Genomic DNA, 20,310 nt, shown 5'->3' with positions numbered 1-20,310 from the left:
AAAATTGGCATGGCAAGTCCGGTAGGAGGAGGAAACTTCCTGGCTTCATAGCCCATTCAAGCCTCCACCGAGACGATTTGTGAAGGAGACTCCACTACCTTCAGTCTAGAGAGTTTTCTGATGTATGGGCACCTCTCCATAGCTTTAATTCCATAGCAAAATCAGGTAAGGCTTCCCAGTCTTCTAGGGAAGAGGCATTATAAAAAGAATATCTTAAAATCTAGAGGCCCCCATGGACTGAGGTCCCCATAGATTGGCTGTCCTCCTGAGAAAAGGTCATTAAACTCAGCCCACCTTCCACCCATCCTGTCCTTCCAATAGATTCTTCAAGCTGTCGATCCCCACTAATCATACTGTGGTACACGGAAAGTAGCATCGGAGTGCGTTAGAAATGCATAATCCCAAGCCCCACCCCAGACCCTCCAAATCTGAACCTTTATTGTAATAATTAGTATGCATATTATCACTCGAGAAGAGAAGCACTGTTATAGAGCAATCCTTTCCATCATCAATAATCATGATAACTAAAGAGAAGCTTGTGTCTGGGAAAAACTCCTAACAGGAATGGAGAGGGGAATGTTTTTATTAGTTTTACATTCATATCAAGATGGGTCTTTATTCCCCCCATAATACACAAGGTGGTTAATTTTATGTATTAACTTGGCTAGGCCATGGTGCCGAGTTGTTTGAGCAAACACCAATCTAGGTGTGGCTGTGAACAATTTTTAGATGCGATTAACATTTAAATCAGTAGACTTTGACAAGCAGATTACCCTCCATAATGTGGGTATGTCTTCTTCAATCAGTTCACAGTCTTAAGAGAAAAACAGATCTCTGAAGGAAGAAGGAATTCTGCTTCCAGGCTGCCTTCAGCCCCAAGACTGCGACACCAACTGTTCCTGGAGTCCCAGCCTGACAACCTGCCCTACAGATTTCAGAAGTGTCAGCCCCACAGTTGGGCAAGGCAATTCCTTAAAACAAATCCCTCCCCCTCTCCAAATACATACCGAAAAGATATAGAACAACATACGTCTACATCTCCTGTGCTTCTGTTTCTCTGGAGAACTCTTACTAGTACACATGATAATCATGTAGTCTAGTCTTGGGGGCAGCCTAATTTGCATATTATAAGTAAACAACTTTATCATAAAATTAATGACTAAATAAAATGAACTATGAGATAATGTTGACAGTTATTATTGCCAGGAACCACGTCAAACAGTTTGTGAAAACCAGTTCCAACCTTTTGCTAAAAGTACTTAAAATATAGTATGGCTGCCATTGAGGGCGTGCAAGGCCATTTTCAAAGGCAGAACTGACCCGCAGTGAACATCCCTCTCAGAATCAGAAATCTCCCCACATCCCGACTCCTTAAGTAATTCTTAATGCTGTAAAGAAAGCTGATTTGAGCTGATACATAACCCCGGGCAACTCAAGTCAAAATTTCAAGCAAGGCCAACACATATCATGAACGAAATCAAAACATACCATTGACAATAATGAGAAATGAAGCTTTTCTTCCCCTTCAACCAGTAAAATCAATTCTAAATCACTGGTCCTTGTCCTGGTGCAAACACTAGATCATGTGAACCTAACTTCCAAATATTAAGCCAGAATATAGTGTCAACTCCACTCAGGGGCTAATTCCAAATGTAATTACTGCATCATCATTACCTAAAATGAAATCCCCATAATATTTCATCTGTACTGAAACCCCTCATTTGTAACCAGCCGCAGGTAAACAGAGGAAATGCAGTGAGCTCAGTCTAGCCAAGATGCTATGAGCTCACCTACTCCGCTCCTAGGGGCAGTTCTGGCCCAGACTGGAACTGGATTGGCTAGGGCCCTACCCTGGACCTTCCCGATGTACAAGCTCATCAGTATGGCCACGAGGCTGGCTGGACACCTGAAATATCACTCGCGTGACATGAAGATGCTTTTCTGGACCCTCCAGCTCCTTCCCAGTCTCCACAGGTCTGGGTTTTGTGAATCTTAAACATTTCATGGAGCAGAAACATCAATTTGAAAGTTAATTTGCACTGTAAATATTTTATGATCGAAAGGCATTCAGTACTCCTGCCATAGGAAATAGCAGCCAGTGGCAAGAGTTTTTTTCCAGACCACCAAGCAGAAGTTATGCAGCCAACCACAGCCAGACATGCTCTGTCCCCAGACGCTAGGGGGTCCCTGCTTTTCTCTGGCCCCTTAACCTGTAGCAGCTGCTGAGGCAAGAGCTGCTTATGATTCATACATGTGGCTTCCAAGAAAAACGCAGACGTAGAGTCAACATTCATTTTCCAAAGGGTAGGAATGGGAGAGGGGGGTCACCATGGTCCATCTCGGCAAAAGCCCATTAACTCAAGTCCAAGTGGGAATCCTAAAATGAACTGCCATTCAATTACACTTGCCCAGGCTTTGAACAGGCCTCCAAAATGCTTGGTTGTGGCACTCTGCTGTATAATATGTGTATATTATTCCATATCCTTCATTTCCTATGCTTCATAATGAGGACTGTTCTAGTATCAAAGGAAATGATGAATAATAATACCGAACACCTGGTTTATAAAACACAAACTTGCTCAACAGATTGACTGCTTCCTGCTAACTTCCCAAGTTAATCATGCCTGTGGATCGTACGAATATGCATTTGGATTCATGTGCGAGACACGGGCTGTGGTGCCAGGCCTCTACTCCTCATGCTTGATTTGTTTCCCATGGATGACACTCGTCAGCAATGTAGACAGCTTCGGGTGTGGCCCCAGATAGGATAACAGCACCACAGTCGTGGTCTATCAGTTTTGCTGCCAGCCCAGTTATTATTATTCATTGATTCCCTTGATAGACATTCCTTGAGCATCAGCTATGTGCCCAGTCTCATGCCATGTGCTGGAAGTCAACTGGGAATGAGACACAGGTCTTATCCTCAGGGAACCCCAAGTCCACCATGGGTGATGAAGGCTAATGAGGCAGAAGGAGAGGAGCTGGCCCGGGCGGGCACACTGGCTCTCACTGCATGAGCCAGGGAGCTATCTTCCTAAGGACTGGCCTGCACTAAAGTAGAAATGTCTGGCACTTACTAGTATCTGTCAGGAGTTAAGTGACAGATTCAGAATGCTCCTGAAAGCCAGTTTATCAACATCAGGACTAAGTTCCCTGCTGACTGCATTTTCTTCCAGTTGTTGTATACTTAAGAATATCTGTGAATGAAACAACGCATGAAGACATTTTTAAAAAATCTCCCAGCACCTTTCTTTCTGTCTTTTGTAAATACCATCCCCTTCCTTTAGGGAAATCCTCTTCACCCCTCCACCCACAAGGTTCTCTTGGCAGCTAAACTCTCCCATCCTGCACGTGGCTAGGCATCTGAGCCAACCAGAGCCCCATGCACACACGTATGCACACACATGCACACACGTACACATCCTCCCCAGGCCACACTGATTGGTTTATTATTAGGCACAAGATTCAAGATAGGCTACCTGGTTTTTTTTCTGTTTTCCCACCTGAGCTAATAGGAAAAACTCTCTATTGTCCTTTGTGGACGGTTATAAGAATGTAAGTCTGACAGCCATGTCCCCTCCCCGCAGAGCAGCAACTGAGAAAATAAAGTCACTTCAGAGAGAGGAGGAGAGGTGAGTGGGGTGTGTGTGTGTGTGTGTGTGTGTGTGAGTGACAGGGGAGAAGGAGAGGGAGAGGCAGAGAGGGTGAGAGAGTAGAAAAGGGAGAGAGAGGGCACCAGTCCCTGGATGCCTTCATTCCCAAGGTCAGCTCTACCCATGCTTTTCCCCTTATTGGGTCATTTAAGGCAGTAGGTTTTTTTGGTTTTGCCCAAATGAGCATGGGTTGGGTTTGTGACTGGTGATAGAGGAGTCCTGACTTGTGCAAGTGCCAATATTGGCCATAAAAGACCCGGGTAGCTCTAGATACCCATGGAGGTGGTCCCAAGTGCCATGTACAACCCCCCCCCCCCCGCCCCGGGAGACACTTCTGAGGCCAGAAAGACCAAAGGGAAAATGGCCCCAACATTCAAAGATGAGTGGTTGTGTGCACTCCCCACAGGCAGGAAATTTAGGTACCCCCAAAGAACCCAAATACTGAATGGCAATAGACAGTCATTTGGAGAAATAACGAATTTTTATGATGGTATACAAAACTAATGTCATTAGGATTTTGTGTAAAACCATCATAATAGATAGAATTTTGCCTGCTCTAAAAAATGAGCCTGATGGAGAAGTCAGAGAACTAGTCTGCTTAGGGCTGAACCGGGACAGAGATGTAAGACGCGCAGGGAAAGAGGGAAGAAAGGGAGACGGGCTGCAGGCATCACCAGCGCCCCGCAGGCCCTTTAGACTGGGCCAGTTGTGGCTACAACCTGTTACGGTGCCTTCTTTACATCTCCCCCGGGAGGGAGCTTGCCAGGGCCAGTGGCAGAACCCTCTTCTTGTCCTGCATCTGGAGGCTCCGGCGGGTGAGTGCCAAGCCCCAGAGAAAGGAGGCAAGCTGGATGCCAGGCCCGGAGAAGGCATCTGAGCGAGTTAAGGGCTGCCAGGTGGTTTTCGGCAAAGCCTCTGCCAAACCTGCTTAGCCCTGGAGGCTTGGGCTCAAAGACAAGGCTGCGCACAAATGGGGAACTCAGCTCAGGGAGGGACTGGCTCTAAGCCAAGAACAAAGGCCAACTCAGTAACTCGCCTCAAGTATCACATTTCCTCTCTACTTGTCTCCTCTTATGTTTCTAAGTTTTCCTTTTCTTATTAAAATTGATCAATGTATTGACTATTTTAACAGAGTACATTGTATAAATGTATAAAGTTTTCCTTTTCTTATTAAAATTGATCAATGTATTGACTATTTTAACAGAGTACATTGTATAAATGTATAATGTAATACATACATATTTTAAATACGTATACATGTAGCTTGTGAGTACACAGCTGTGTTTCTGGTGCGTCCTCCTAACCCGAGGTGAACACCAACTTGCACTCCATGAAGACACTGCGGCCTAGTGGCAGGAGGGGGAATTGCAGGCACAGGGTCCTGGGAGATAAGCTATTTCCAGAGAACTGCCTTAGCAATAAAAATGTATTTAAATGGCAGCCAATGTCACTTAGGAGCTCTCCACTGGAAATAAAGATAGGCTGTATCAGCTCTTAGTTCTGCCAATAACCTTTGTATTGATAGGAAAATGACAGCACTATGAGGGAAAAATGCAGGTGTGTACATCTCTCAATAGCAGATGAAAGGTTTAGAAAGGAATTCCACTGCTTCTTTCAGGTGAGCAGGACCTGAGAATGTGACACGGGAGTGCTGTAAAGGGGAGATTCTTTTTCTGTTTGTTTTGTATTTTCTCAAATGCAGCTTGAATGGAAGAGAAGTCAACTTCTTGGCATCTCTCCTTTCCTCTCTCTGTGAGCTTAAGTTTACCAATGACCTGGGAGCCCCCAAAGGCCATGATCTGGGTATCACGTGCCGAGGGGCAATGGAACAGGATGGAAAGAGATGGCACCCATGTCCTCCAGGTTTCATACTCCATGGCAAGGGGAGAGCCTATAATAGAAAATCATGGGAATGACACCATACAACTTAGTTGGTGGGAGCATCAGGGAGAACAGCAGGGATGCACAGATCTGGAAAAGGGGACATGAACAGAATATGTGGCTATGTAGAAACCCTCCACACACACACACACAAATTCCCTGGGCCTTTCCTCCTATTCCCAGACCAAGAAAGTCCTCTGTACCTACCCCTTTCAATGCTTCCCCTCCCCCAAATCTCCCACCCCTCCCTCCATCACAACAGCCCTTATCCTCAATACTGAAAAGAGATGTCAGGGGGAAAAATCGAGTAAGATACTCCATGACCTGTCCTAACTTTTCGTATTGGGTATATGCACAAGGACCTTTGCTCTGGAGACATACCCTGGTGGAGAAACAGACACTCTCCAGAGAAGAACACAGGTGAGACCCACTGAAGCCTGGAAACAAAATCCTATTGGTGCATTTTACAGGTGAGAAGGGAGCACAGTATCATCAACATTGTCCACTTGGCTAATGTTAACATCATCTGACTGTGAATTTTACTCTCAGCTGCTAATGATAATCCTGAAATTTGCTGGCTATTCCAATAGTGGTCATTTTTAAATGAGAGGCTTTACACATGTATGTATATGTAAAAATTAATTTACTCATTAGCCTAAGAAACCATTCTGAAACTAGAAGGGAAAGAAAGAATAGCTTCTTTCTATAATAAAACCAAATGATTTCTAAACTGTGTGTATCTCTGATTGTTTTATATTTATCTTTTCTGTACGATTGACGTTTTTAATAACAAGAAAATCCTATAAACTCTCACCTACAGAAAGCATTTTATAAATAAAACCACCCAATAGCATATGCATGCAATGAATTTTAATGCTTAAAAATTAATAATAATGATGATAATTCTTTTTTAAAAATCCCTTTTTGCATAAAGATCAAAATAGTCCTTTAAATGAACAACTATAGCACTTTCACAGGAAAATGTTATCAGAATAAAGTTTTGTATTCTTGGTTAAACATATCACATATGATTATCAGTGTCTTGGATGTTCTTTATATCAAGAGGTTTAGAAAAAAAAAGCCATTACTATTATTTTTTAATTTTATTTTTAACCCTCACCTTAGGATATTTTTTCCATTGCTTTTCAGAGAGAGTGGAAGGGGGAGAGGCAGACAGACATCAATGTGACAGAGACACAGCCACTGGTTGCTTCCAGCAGGTGCCCCAAGCCTGCAACCAAGGTACCTGCCCTAGGCCGGAATCGAACCTGGGACCCTTCAGTTTGCAGGCCGAGGCTCTAAATACTAAGCCAAACCAGCTAGGGCAAGGGCATTATTATTTTTAATTGAAGAGCTAGTTCTTTCAATGTAAGCACTATGAATTGTCTGTCTTTTATAACACTACTCAGATGAACTGTTTCTCTTTTACAATCTAGACAAATTATGAACAACCACCATTATTTAGATTCTCATTTTGCACTGGCATTTTTCAACATTTTTGCAAGATGCCTGAATCCTAAGTAATACACGGCATGAGCAAAGCAGCAGTGGAGCCTAAGAATGAACATTAGAATAAGTGAAACTTATAAGTGCCACAGCCCCCTGCTTCCCATGTGGCTGCCTTGGCAAAGTGTCGTCACTTAGTCCCGGAGGGTGGTTTCTAAAGGCCATCTTGCTTTTAGCCAAGGCATTTTACTGAATCACTAATGCCTGCACCTGAGACTTGGAGATCCTGCATTCTTATGATTCACCAGAGTTTAAGTTGTCTAAATACAAAAATAAACAGGTTTCCCTCTTCGAACTTTAACTGCATCTTGCATGAACTAAATTGTTGACTTTGTTTGCTCTCTCCTTTTAACAGCCTGAAGACAGCACTGTGGATAACGCTGGATATGTTGGAACATCCGTATGAGAAACTCAAAGTAACTTTCTTCTAATAAAGTTATTGTTCAGGAAAATGTTTACGCTGCTTCCTTCCCCCGCCCGCTGTTTCTAAGACGTAAGTCATTAAACAGGGGAGTATGTTTATGAGTAAACATTTAGATAGAGAGGATGCTGTCTTTGACCAGGGACACAGAAAGGAAGCCCTGGGCAGGACAGTATTACAGGTGGACACATCTGAAAGCTGTCTCAGGAAACTGCTTTGTTTGTTTATTAGGGTAGAACATGCTTATTTCAAGAATTCTCTGGAATAATGAAAACAAGAATTATCCTGGGGCATTAGGTTTTGGCCAGTATTCATGATGAGCTACGACACATAACTGACCCCCCCCCCCCCCATCATGGCCAAATATTTCTGTTTTCACAAACGTGGTGTAGCCACCTCTCCGATAGATGCCTGAAAACCCAGCCAAGTGTCGGAGCTTCAGGCCTGAGACAAAGCCTTCCCCTCGTTTAAAGACCCCCTGAAATGCCGCTTCCTCCATAAAACCTTCCCTAACGAAGTGGAAATGGGAACCAGATGTTCTCAAACCTCACTACAAAGATAATCATATTGACTCTACAACCTAAGATACCATCTAGGACCAAGTCTGTCCAAACCGTTAATGCAGCAAAGTCGCTGAGCACTGTGGCTGGGACAGCTGGGGATTCGGGGGAGCCTGCGAACTCCAGGGGCAGAAGCCGGGGCGCTTCCTCTTTTTACCGCAGCGTGCAGCATGGAGCTGGGGCATCAGAAGCGCTCAGCAGGTAATCTTGGAAGGAATTTATTCCAATCCCATCCTTTTACTTCTAAGTGAGGCCCAGGGAGGAAGAGGAGCCGCAGGGCACTGGAACCAGCATTCGGCCGAGACTCTAAGGCTAGTGCTCTCGCTTTCAGGTGTGTGGCCCCTGCTAGCCCCCCAACTTCATATCTTCGTGTAGGTTCCGGGAAACTGGTGCCCACATGCTGACACCAATAGGGCAGGAGGTTCATGATGTCAGCTCATGTCACAGAGCTAAAAGGAAAGGCCTGTATCTAACAGCTTAGTTGAACACTGTGACTTCTTTGGGGAGCAGCGCAGAAAGGTGGGTGAGCTGCAGAAGCACGTAACCTGCATTAACATCTCAGAGCAGGCTGTTCACACCGGAGTCCCTTTCATTTCCCCATCCTTTCATCCATCCATCTATCCATCCATCCATCCATCCATCCATCCATCCATCCATCCATCCATCCATCCATCCATCCTTCCATTCATCCACCTATCCATATCCATTTCCAAACACAGCTTGCTAGAACCAGACATTGCTTTAAACGTTTTATATTTAAATAGCCTTATTTAACCCTGACACAGATCTTGCAAAGTGTCTATGAGCATCTTACAGGTAAAGAAATCAAAGATAAAAGGGGAAGGTACCTTGCTCCTGGTCGCAGAAGGCAGCAGGGTAGGGATTAGAGTGCTGACCCATCTGATGCTAGAGCCCTCATCCTAATCACGCTGCCCTAAGCTTCCAGTCTAGGGGTATGACAAATGTCATGTTTTGAGCTTGAAGTATGCTGAAAAAGTCACCCATGCAAACCATCCCGAAAATAGGAATATCTCCAGAGTTCTTGGGAGTGTTAAGTAGATGTAAAACACCCTAGTAGAGTGCCTGGCACACCCGTCAAATGCAATTAATCTCATACGGAACATTCTAGGCTTGGGGAGAGAAGTTCACCAGCTTCTTCAAAATCTACCTAGTGCTCGACCTAATTATAACTTCATCCATCTCTCCATTTGGATTGCATAAAGAATATAGAAAAAGATTTCTCCTTTATCCCATGATAGAACATCATGGCTTTAGTGCTTAAACAATATGCCTTCGAAAGCATGTGAGGAGGGGTGGTAATTGTAATTGCCAATATTAAGGGAAGCTGGGAAGGATGCACATTGGGAAGGAAATTATTAGGGAGGGAAAGGGTCGTGGAGGGAGGGATAGATGCTTCAGAAGCACCCAGCCTCCGAGTCATCTCATGTGTCCCAGCCCTGGGCAAACATGGATGGGTCCAATCCAAGCACGCAGGGCTCATGATTCAGCAAGCGGTTTAATTTAGTGAGTCATTTCTGGAAAAAGAAAATCCATAGCATGGCATTAGTCCTTTGCCTGACATTTTTCCACCTCGTGAAACTAGGTTGGGTTTTTTCAAAATCCTTCTAGTTAATGTGAAGGGATAAACATCTAACTTTCTGTTTTTGAACTTAGTAGTGTTGCTATGCACGATTGTGCAACTGCTCCAATTTACCCCAGAGGGTAAAGTTTCAGTTGAATCCTTTGGCATGAGACGCCTGGAAGCTCACATGGAGCCATCCGTCCAGTCCTCATGGAACTGGGCTACGTTTGCTGCATTTGTAATGAACAAATATCCATTAACTGGGGATCTAAGCAGCAAATAGCGTGACTGAAAAAAGGATCAGGCACTGGACCAGACCGAGAAACATGTGCATGAGTTAAGTAAGAAAAACTGAAAAGGCAGCTGCTTCATTACAATGACCAAGTTTCCGATTTTAATGTGCAGAGTCAATACAGGTAGACAAATTCTGCCGACAAAAATTAAAATTGTTTGTATCCAACAAATTATGCCAAAATACAAGTAAAGAAAGGAGAGGCTAAGCCTGAGTGCGCAGTGCACATGTCGGCTTTTCCTTGAGCCACTCACGGGGTTTACCTACTCCATCTGCCACACAGAAAACACCCTCCTGTGAGCACCTACCACCTCAGATGAAAATCACTGCCGGTGGTTTGACATTGATTTGACATGACTTGACTTAGATTTACATTTTGACATAGATTTGATTTTCAAATTAGTCGTTGAATTGTATTGACTGATTAGTTCTGTGCTGGAATGGTGTTCTTCATTATGTGTTGTCTCTCCTGAACTAATGTAAATATAATGATGAAATGTTTTTTCTGATTTCATTACTACATTTGCATTAGTGTTAGGATTAATGTTCTGGGTTGTGTAATTCTTTACTTCATTGAGGTACCCCATGCAGTTGTCCTTTCGATGATGCTGTCTTCCAGGGTCTTGACCAATAAAGAACAGATGCATGGACTACTTTTTCTGGAAAGGCATCTAGTATGGCATGTGATGGGTACAGGAGTCCCACATCTATCGATAAATACAGAGGAAACCCTATAATGGCAATCCAAGTCTGAGTTCAAGATCAACTTTGGCAATCCAAGTCTGAGTTCAAGATCAACTTTGGGTCATCTAGAAGGAAGGAAATCAAGACATGGGGCGACCTGTGTTGTCTTCCTCAAGACTTCCCTCAGACTTAACATGGACATGCTGACATTCAATGTCACATAAGTCGTTTGGACTTTCTGAAATAACTTCTGTCAATCCTCTGCCTTCCTTCCCTTATAAAAGGAAGAAAGATGTATATATTTATTTTGAGATGTAAGAACAATCGTCATGAAAACAATGTTTAAGATTCCATTGCTTTTTATTTTTAATACTCACCCAAGAAGTGAGGATATTTTTTCCATTGACTTTTAGAGAGAGTGGAAGGGAGGGGCTTGGGGGAGAGAGAGGAAGAGAGAGAGGGAGGATGTGACATTTTAAATTGCGCTATTTGCTGAGCTTATCCTGAGGACCGAATGGTCTCTGGTTCGGTTCCTGGTCAAGGGCACATACTTCGGTTGCAGGCTTGATCTCTGGCCTGGGAGGGGCTCTTGTGGGAGGCGACCAATCGATGTGTCTCACTCACCAGGATGTTTCTCTTTCTCTCTTCCCCCTTCCCTCCCTCCCTTCCACTCTCTCTGGAAAGCAATGGAAAAAATATCCTGGGGTAAGGATTAAAAAAATTAAAAAACATGCCTGTATATGTCCCTATAAAACAGTACACGATCAGGCGGGAAATGGGGTTCTGGAAACAAGATATTACAGTTTACACTCAAAACGAGTAAAGGTTAAAAACCAATGAGCCCTAAACCAGAACCAAATGTAAACAGTTATCACCTCAGTCTTACACTTCATCTACATCGATTGAGCTGGTCCTAGAGCTGCAATGAAACACTAAAATCACTAGGCCCACGGTTCTAGGAGAACAGCAGCTTTGCAAACTTTCAATGTTCTATTTTCAATGAGGGTTCATTCAACATCTCAAAGTACAGGAGTTCAATGAGGCGAAGAATGATAAATAACGCCTCGCAGTGGCTGAACTCTGATTACACTGAGATAAGAGCAGGCCAAAGTCGGCTTGTATAAGTTTGCACCTAAAGAACAAGGCAAGGAGAGGAGGAGAGAGAAAAGGGAAGAAAGCTTTAGATAAACGCATGCTTCCAGTTACTCCTCTAGATTTACTATAAGCATGGAAACAAAGAAATGGATTCCGGATCGCATCTGCACTGAGGGGTGGAAATTCATAAAACAGTTCCAGCCCGAGAGCAAAACTAAAAGTCGACTTCCATTTATGAAGCTAATTTATGCACTCCCGAGTCCCCTACCAGGGAAGCAGCACAGGATATCACAGCGGGCGCAGAACAACAGATCTGGAGCCCTGCTGTGGTTGTTCCAGAAGGCAGGGAAGCTGTTCCTAACAGGAAACAAAGCAGGCAGCCGGGCTATTAAGCAGGATCCTCGGCCACACTGCGAGGCCCTGGATGCAGGGGCTGCTGCTCCAAACAGGGTCAGAGGTGTGGTTCTCTTTAACTCTGGTTTTGAGAAGAATGCTCTGCCTGCGCAGCGTTCTCAGGCTGATGTTAACTAGCACAGAGCCGGCGAGACACACAGCACCTTCGAAACCTCCAGCAGGCTGTCTGACAAACTCCGACCGCCCGTGACAGCCGCAGAAAATGAGGGCGAGGGGGTGCCGGTGTGTGGAAGGTTAACCCACATAAACAGCCAATGGTCCTTTTGCCTTTCAGTACTGAGGGCCCCGCTCTACAGTGATTAAGTTAACCACACAGCGAACAACTGATGTTTAGTTCCTACAGACAGAACCTACTCGAATGGATAGGCAGCTTGAAAAATGGAACTTTTTTGGCCACGTATGATTATTGAATATGCATCTGCAATGGCTTTGGGTAATTCTGCTATGTTATTATAATAAAATGAGATCTCCCAGATATTTTTGTTGAAGTCAAGGAATACCATGTAAAGAAAAAAAGGCAAATCTTTCTCACATATGGATGTTTCTTCGTTACTGAATTCAAGGACAATCAATACACTGGAGAAAGTGGTTCAGTTTCCACCAAAAAGGACAGACTTGTGATGGCCTGAAGGCATCGGGTCAGTATTGCTACATGGTTTTTAACTAAGACTTCAGGATGCTACCTACATATTTGGTGAAAAATATTTAACATTGATCAGGTGTATCAACATTGAGGTTATGCAAAGGATTAAAATTCATAGCATAGAAATGATCTTATAGGCGCTTCAGAATTACAGGAAAAGGCAAAACAAAACCATTTTTGCAAATTATTGTTCTAGAAAATAGTCATAATGGGCTAGGAAGACCCCCAAAATATTAGAATCATGAAAACCATAACTTATAGACAACATTCATTAATGATTGCTACCCGTAAGAGGGACATCCAAATAGGACATTTTTAGTTGTAGATCAGCGGAGAGATTAAAATAAGCATGTCTATAGAGACATAACTATTTAAAATATTTATAGAGAAAACAGTTGCAGATGATACAAAGACAGCACAAATGCAGACACCATATGGTCCAATGTATGCACTCATGACCTCATGTGAGAAGCAGGCCAAAGACGGAACAGCTGGAGATAGCTCCCTTTACCCCAGAACAACAAACTCGTGGGTTTGGAAGGGGCTCATTATAATCATGTCCACGGATGGGTGAAATCTATGGGTAATGTCAAAAACTTTGGGAAGAAATCTCTCCAAACAATTGTCTCTTGAAGCCTTTGCTTTGTTGGGATGTCAAGCCCAATCTGCATGTCTTTCTGACTCATTTAAAAGGAGCAGTCAGGTGATACACAGAGTTTCTAATGAAATAGGAGGAGTACCACATGCCTTCTGGCCTCTTTTCTCATCTCCTGATTACTCATTAGGCTTGAGTCAGAACCACAGAACATGGCAGAGGTCCCAGACCTCCACATCACATAAGACTGTTCTCTTGACCTGCTCTAGCGCATCAGGGGCCAGGACAAGCAAATGGTCACAGGAATGCTAAATTTTATGAGTGTCCAGTATATGCCAGGCTCTGCGCTAGGCACAGGTGAGAGAAATAACTCTCACAACAAAACGGCAAAGTCAGTCTCTCATTCCTGTTAAATAAACCAGAATTCTAGGCTAAGGGAGGTTAAGGTACTTGCTCATGGTCACAGATGGATGACGGTGGGAATGGAGCCCACCATATTCCTTTGCTGGTCAAGTACAAGACAACCTATTTGAGGGAAACTGATCCTTTTAAGAACCTTATCTTTCCAGTAAAGGGTTCTGCAAGTGTCAGTGAGGTAACACTGGGGAGAGCAAGGAAGGGTGTGAGGGACAGGTCCATGCTCACACAGGACCTGTTGAGACTGACGGCCCTGAAGGAGGATGCCTTCCATCTGCAGTGGGCCTCTCTTCAACTTCCCTCACCTTCCAGCCCAGATATCCAAACATTTATATTCAATCTCCTCCAAAGAGCTGAACTGCTCAAAGAGTTTTACCCCAAAGAGTTCTGGAACCATTTCATACAGGCCTCTTAATATTTTTTAATATTATTTTAATAGAGAGAAGACAATTTGTAGCCATGGTGAGGAATGGGAGGCAGAGCTACTTCTTGTTGTGTAGGGCTGTAGAACAAGGCCCTTGGGTGGCCAAATACTTTTTGGAGACAGGGAAGCCACTGGGGAATCATCCTTGATTCTGAACTTTCTATGATCACAATAAAGTGCTTCCCTTTGCAGGGCATGTGATATGAGTCAACACATGATGACAGAAGGAAAGAGTTCAGTGGGCTAAGTGCTGTTGAAGAATCACATGTCCCAGCAACATTTGTTCTTACCACAGTCTGTGCTGATTTGTTTTGAACTTTGTTTTAAACTTCCATGGCTGATGGCACCTCAAATTCGTGAGGAATCTTCTACAACAGAATCCTTTTGTAGATGGATCAGTGGAAATTTGATGAACAAATGCCAGTAACTTGGGGCCAGTCCATTTTTAGGCACTGAATTCTTTAAGTCTCTTTACAAAGAAATTTCAAATGTGGGCAATTAAGAAAGCGTGACCTATCAAAGATGCTGAGCCTTCCAGATAATCTGGAATTCTGACCATATATTTATCCTGGAAGCTGTTGCTCTCCTCGAATACTTTAACTTTTAATGAAGTGTTCAGTCCTTTTGTGATGGCACTGAAGTGTAATCAAACATTACCACAAGCCAAGTCACACACAAGCGTGTCTCGCCTTGTTTAAATACTCAAATATAGTTGAGTAATTGTGTAATGATTTCGAGGCCTCTGGTTGTCCATATGGTCTGAACAGACTGTCTTTTGTAGAGCAGTTGTGCTATCTCTCTCAACGAGGAGAAACCAAATTATCTCTGCTCCAAACTGGAGAGTCGGGGAGGTACTGCTGAAAATTCAGAGTGGTGCCCTACCTCAAGTTCTGCAACAAAACCATCCGTTCTCTTGCCCCCAGAATTCACTGTCTCCTTGAAATCTTGCTTATGTTTGTGAAATACACAAGAACAAGGCAGCAGGCATCACGTGACATGTTTTCTGCCATAACTGTCCTTAGGATACAATGACATGCCATGGGGACAACACAGCAAAGCCAACACTGCAACCACATGGAATCTTTCTGGACAGAGAACACTCTAGATGGTGGATCCAGATCATCTCAGACAGACAATGAAGACCAGTGAAAGGGTCTGGCCATTGGCAAGAACTCGGCTCTAACGCTCTCTGAGTGGTATGGGTGACGAGACAAGAGAAGGGGCTGTAGGTTTTGCAATTAGTAAAACCCAAGGGGAGTTTTCAGAGATTTGGCTTCAGAGCCTAGAATTTAAACTTGGTCACTGGGCCTTACTAATTATTCACGTCATCTGTCTCTCTAGGAAAGTACCCCAGGGAAGATCTGAAAGGATATGTTTGAAGGATTGTGCCAAACTTACCCTTGACCTATGATTTCAGAATTCTTAGAGAAATGGCTGGGTATAGATTTGCCCCCAAACCACTGGCCACTATAAGGTTCTTTGGGGGGACTAACTTGTCAGGGAAACAGTGGACAGCTGACTCTGTTGGCCTTTCTGCTCCTGTCCAACTCCAGGCTTCTGAAGTTGTAAGAGGAAAACCATTTCACTGGTCATGAACAGTGCTGAGCGCACAAGACCATGATGACATGCACAACTCGTGAGTTCTGGGGATGACTGGAATATGATGGAAAAGAGTTTACCTTTTGTGCCTGAGGGAGCTGAAAAAATAAGGGGAAAACACAAAGAAAAAAGCAATCATTATATATGAAGTTAAGGTTAACTGCAAAACTTTGTTCAGCTGCATTGGCAAATGAAAAGACCATAATTGGGAGAAAAAGAGGAAAATAAAACTAAAGCCAAGTCATTTCCCAAAATAAAGCTTCAGTGCTGATGATTTCATCTGCTGTCTGAATCTGTAGTATCCACAGATAATCTGTGAGCGTGAGTGTTGGGAATCACCATGCCCAGGCAGTTTGGTAACCTCCCTGCAAAGCTGGACCTGAGGTTCTGTCCAGTAGCCCAAAACACACATTTCCGAGACCCAATTCCTTCTTCCTGTGGCCAACAGTTCCCACTGGAGGACTGGAGAGGGGCTTTCTGGACACACTTGAGGTTGGGATTGAGGGGAGGGGGCAAGAGCTATTAATTTCTAGTGGTTAGAGACCAAGGCTCAGAATAATCTGGCCCATATGCCAATTGTACCAAAGTTGAGAAACCCTGCTGTACATAAAGGTAAGACCATTAGAAGTAGGTTATGCTTTTAAAGTCCATTTTCCTTGCTTTGTGGCATGTTAACTGTTCCCTTTATTGGTGGTTAAGGAAGCATGCACAAGAATTTGTGCATTTGAAATAAAGCTGATATTCTAAGAACAACAAAAAGGCAGTCAGTCGATCCATAATATCAGGCATAATAGCATTCCCGATGGCACAGGCACAGAACTGAAGTTACAGACATGTGCAACGAGATGAACATTTACAAGATGTATTTGTCTGTTTTTCTACTTTGAGACGATTAGGCTATGGTTTAATGCCACAGTATTTGTGACTGCCATTATAGCACGCAATGTTTTCAAAAGCATTTTCCTAATCTGGAGTGGAATTAATATTATCTGTGTATAAATACCAAATCTAGGAGCTCATTTTCAAGACATACTTCTCATCTTAGAGATTAACATTAATTGACTGTGAGCTTGTCAGCAGGCACTGTGTTAAGCCCTTTATTTGTATTATCAACAGGAATCATAGCAACCCAATACTAGGTACCCTCATTAACCCTATTTTACAGATGACAAATAAAATGGAAATGAGAAGTTAAGTAATCATACCATGTCCCATAGATAATAAGTTGCAAAGCTGGGTTGCCTGACTTTAAAACACACAAATTCAACTCAACTCATACATCAGTAAAGGCCACAAACACTGGAAAATTGTGACTGGAGACTTCCTGTCTCTAGAGTTCCTAATATCAGAAATACCAGAAGATGCGAGACAACTGAACCAGACATCTTAGGGTCCCCAATGAGTCGTCTTCCTTCCCCATTCTTTTACCCTGGGAAGAATGCCCTCTCTAACTGTGCCCTAAGACCAGGGCTTTCTTGAACCCGCCCTACGGCCCTGACCCTGTCTATGGAGCCCAACAAAGGGCAGAAGGGATAAAGCCGGACCGACAAGATGTCTCTGAGCTCAACAGACTGCTCCAGAATGGTCTGAAGAATCTCTATGAAGTGCAGACCTCGACCTCTCCAACACTCGTTTTCTGAGCAGCTTTATCCTGAAGGGTGTCCCAGCTTAAGAAGGCAGGAATACAGGCATGGCTTTCGGATTCCTTCCTTCCAGTTGGGGCTGTGGCTGTTCAAATGGGGGGTTCGCGAGCTCCTCCCCTCTTCTCAAGACGTCGGGGAGAAACGCACCAAGAGGTGAGAAGTGGAGTCGAAAATGAGGAATCACTTAAAGAGAGGCCTCTTAAATATTAAACATCTTTTCACACAACGGAAAAGAAACCTCAGGGACGCGAACACTAAGGGAATGATAAATGTGTGTTTCCTTAGGAAAGCATTTGCCTTGAATCACAGCTATGTCATATGAAATGCGGGGGGGCCGTGAGAATTATAAATGTTTGATGAACTATAAAATAAATACCAAAGTTAAGTCCTCGACAAACTGCCAGCCTTGACAAGCCTCTCAGACAGGACAGTGGCCCTCTCCCTCGCTCTCTTCCTGGAAGTTTTCTCTTAGTGGAGCAGAAAACACCACTTTGGGACTCACCCGTTTGAGCACATGAGAAGGACCCTGGGAAGGCAAACGAGAGACTAGGCCTCTGTGGCGATGTCCTCAGTTTAAGGCTGCCCTCAGACTTGCCACAAGACATATATTTCCCTCGAGAAATAACTCATGAGAACAAAGAGCAACTTTCCTATCGGAGCTTTTAAATAACATAAATCACAGCTTGCAGTGCCCTGAACAGGTGAGACCTCTGAGGAGGAGCCTCCGAGTAGCACAGGGCAAATTTAGGCCGGGTCACTGGCAGCCCAGATGCCACTGCTTAGGAGTCTGCTCTCTGAAGGACACACCACTCCCTCCACATTTCCAAGGGGTATGCAGAGCCCCCAGCTGGGGGCAAAGCCGTTGGACATTGGGTCTACCTTGGCCTCTGGCTGGAGCCCTTGAGGCACATGCCTTCCAGTCTTTGGCCAAGGTGCTGTCTGAAAAAGGAATGGTGGAGGCAGGGTTGGGAATGGGCCAGGTCCCGGATGGCCGGTAGGCTTTGCCTTGAGGGCCAAGTCTGACTGATTAGTAATGGCCGTCTGGAGGGCCACGTTGAGAAGGATTCTGAAGTTATGTCTGAGTTTTGTTAGAAAAAATGTAATAACCAATTAGCAATGTCTGTTGTGGGCTAAAAACTAAGGACTAGCAAAACATATTTCCAGACACGATGGTCTATAAAGTCTTATTGCACTTTTTCTTTGTTGTTCTGAGCACATCTCTGATTTTCATGTAATTTATTGGTTTAATGTCTCTCTCCCACAAGGTCACAAGCTCCAGGACGGCATGAGGAGGGCATCTGCCCTGCATATAAGTCTCCATGAAGTTCTCTAAGCTGTACCTGACTGTGACTGGTGCTCACCTTGTTAAAGAAGGTACGTTATTACTAGGGTACACCTAGGGTGGATGCCAGAGAAAAGTAATCGAGGTAACCGCCTTGAGGCCACATCTCACCCCACCCCCACACACCATGTTGATAACCCAAGCAGATGGCTTTCAGGAGAGAAATATATCTCTCTGCCAGAGGATATATCTCTCTCCCCTATGCCTGGCACAGGCTTCTGTATGTGTGCAGATTGTCTCACTGACCCACGGACGTGCACAAAGCCAGCCTGCGCACTTCCCATCATCCTGTGGCCGGAGGGGAGGCCACTTCTCTTCCACAAAGGCCTTTTCTTCTTCAAGGCCACCTTGTCAGGCACTGCCCACCAAGTTTCACCTCCCTGGGTCTGTTCCCTCACCTGCTACAGAAAGGTCTGCACAGACAATTGCAAGTTCCTTCCAAGCCAAATGCCCCCAGATTGGGTGCTTTTATACCCAGCTGTGCACATCCTCCAGGCCCTTTTTAAAAGGAAGGGTAAACAAAAGAAAGAGGCTGTGGTATTCTGTGCGCTGCACATGCCTACAGAAAAGTTGGGTGCAGGATGCATTCATGCGGCACTTCATATCCGAACATGGAAAGACTGAGAATGTGTCATTCAAGAAAGAATGAAGAAGAGGACAGTGAGGGAGGTGGAGGTGACAGTCACGGCCACTCTTCAGGGAACATTCTCAATGGACCAGGTATTTGGCTAAGTGCTATACTATCCAGAGCAAGGTTGGTACTCACAGCGGACCTCTGGGTTAAATACCAGCACCCTCCTCAGTTTACAGATGATGAAATGGATAATGCATTTGACCTCTGAACAATAATGGGTTGAACTGCATGGGTCCGCTTATTCGTGTTTTTTAATAAATTTTTAAATGGGTTTTTCCCCCTATGATTTTCTTAATGACATTTTCTTCTCTCTAGCTGACTTTATTGTAAAAATATAATATATAATACATATAACATACACATACTTGTTTATGTTAACAATAAGGCTCTGGTCCACAGGAGGCTATTAGGAGAATCAAAAGTTCCATGCAGATTTTTGACTGTAGTGGTGAGGGGTTTGGGGTTGACACTCAGGACCCCTGCACTACTCAATGGTCAGCTGTATTTAGAATGGCTAAGAATAAGTTCACCCAGCCAGGAAGTGCTTGAGCTAAGGGTCAAAGTCAAGGCTCTCTGCAGCCTTCCTCTGCCTTAACTATCAGGATCAAGATGCTGCTTCTCATGCTGACCAAGGGTGCTAGCACCAGCCTCTGCTCCCGAAGGGTTTGGGGACCTCTCAGGCCATTCCATCTGGGCACCTCCCCTGTGATAAAGGTGCAGTGAGTAATCCTGCACCACCCTTTATGGGAGGGTCTAGATGGAGGACCGAGAATCCAGCTAGCGTGCTGAAGTGGGCCCGGAGAGGAGCCGTGAGGGGCTGGGGGTGAGAGGAGATGGGAGTGCACTGAGTCCCTGACGCTAAATAAAGGTGTCTCAAAAAGAGCCAGAGCTTCCACCGAGGGGAGGGAGTGTTTGTTTTTTCTTA

General features: G+C 44.3%; 1 protein-coding gene across 1 annotated transcript in view; it reads right to left on the bottom strand.

Moving 5' to 3' along the window:
• CACNA2D3 (calcium voltage-gated channel auxiliary subunit alpha2delta 3) overlaps positions 1-20,310 on the bottom strand; it is a 556,479-nt gene that overhangs the window by 208,379 nt on the left and 327,790 nt on the right. The window contains exon 12 of the mRNA XM_087825134.1: positions 15,847-15,864. Coding sequence (XP_087681260.1) covers positions 15,847-15,864 — 18 coding nt within the window. The remainder of the gene's footprint in view (positions 1-15,846; positions 15,865-20,310) is intronic.

Source organism: Miniopterus natalensis, chromosome 15 (genome assembly GCF_054644295.1).
Source record: "Miniopterus natalensis isolate mMinNat1 chromosome 15, mMinNat1.hap1, whole genome shotgun sequence".
Taxonomy (NCBI): Eukaryota; Metazoa; Chordata; class Mammalia; order Chiroptera; family Miniopteridae; genus Miniopterus; species Miniopterus natalensis.
Note: the sequence above shows the minus strand (reverse complement) of the source record. Positions and strands in the feature narration are given on the sequence as shown.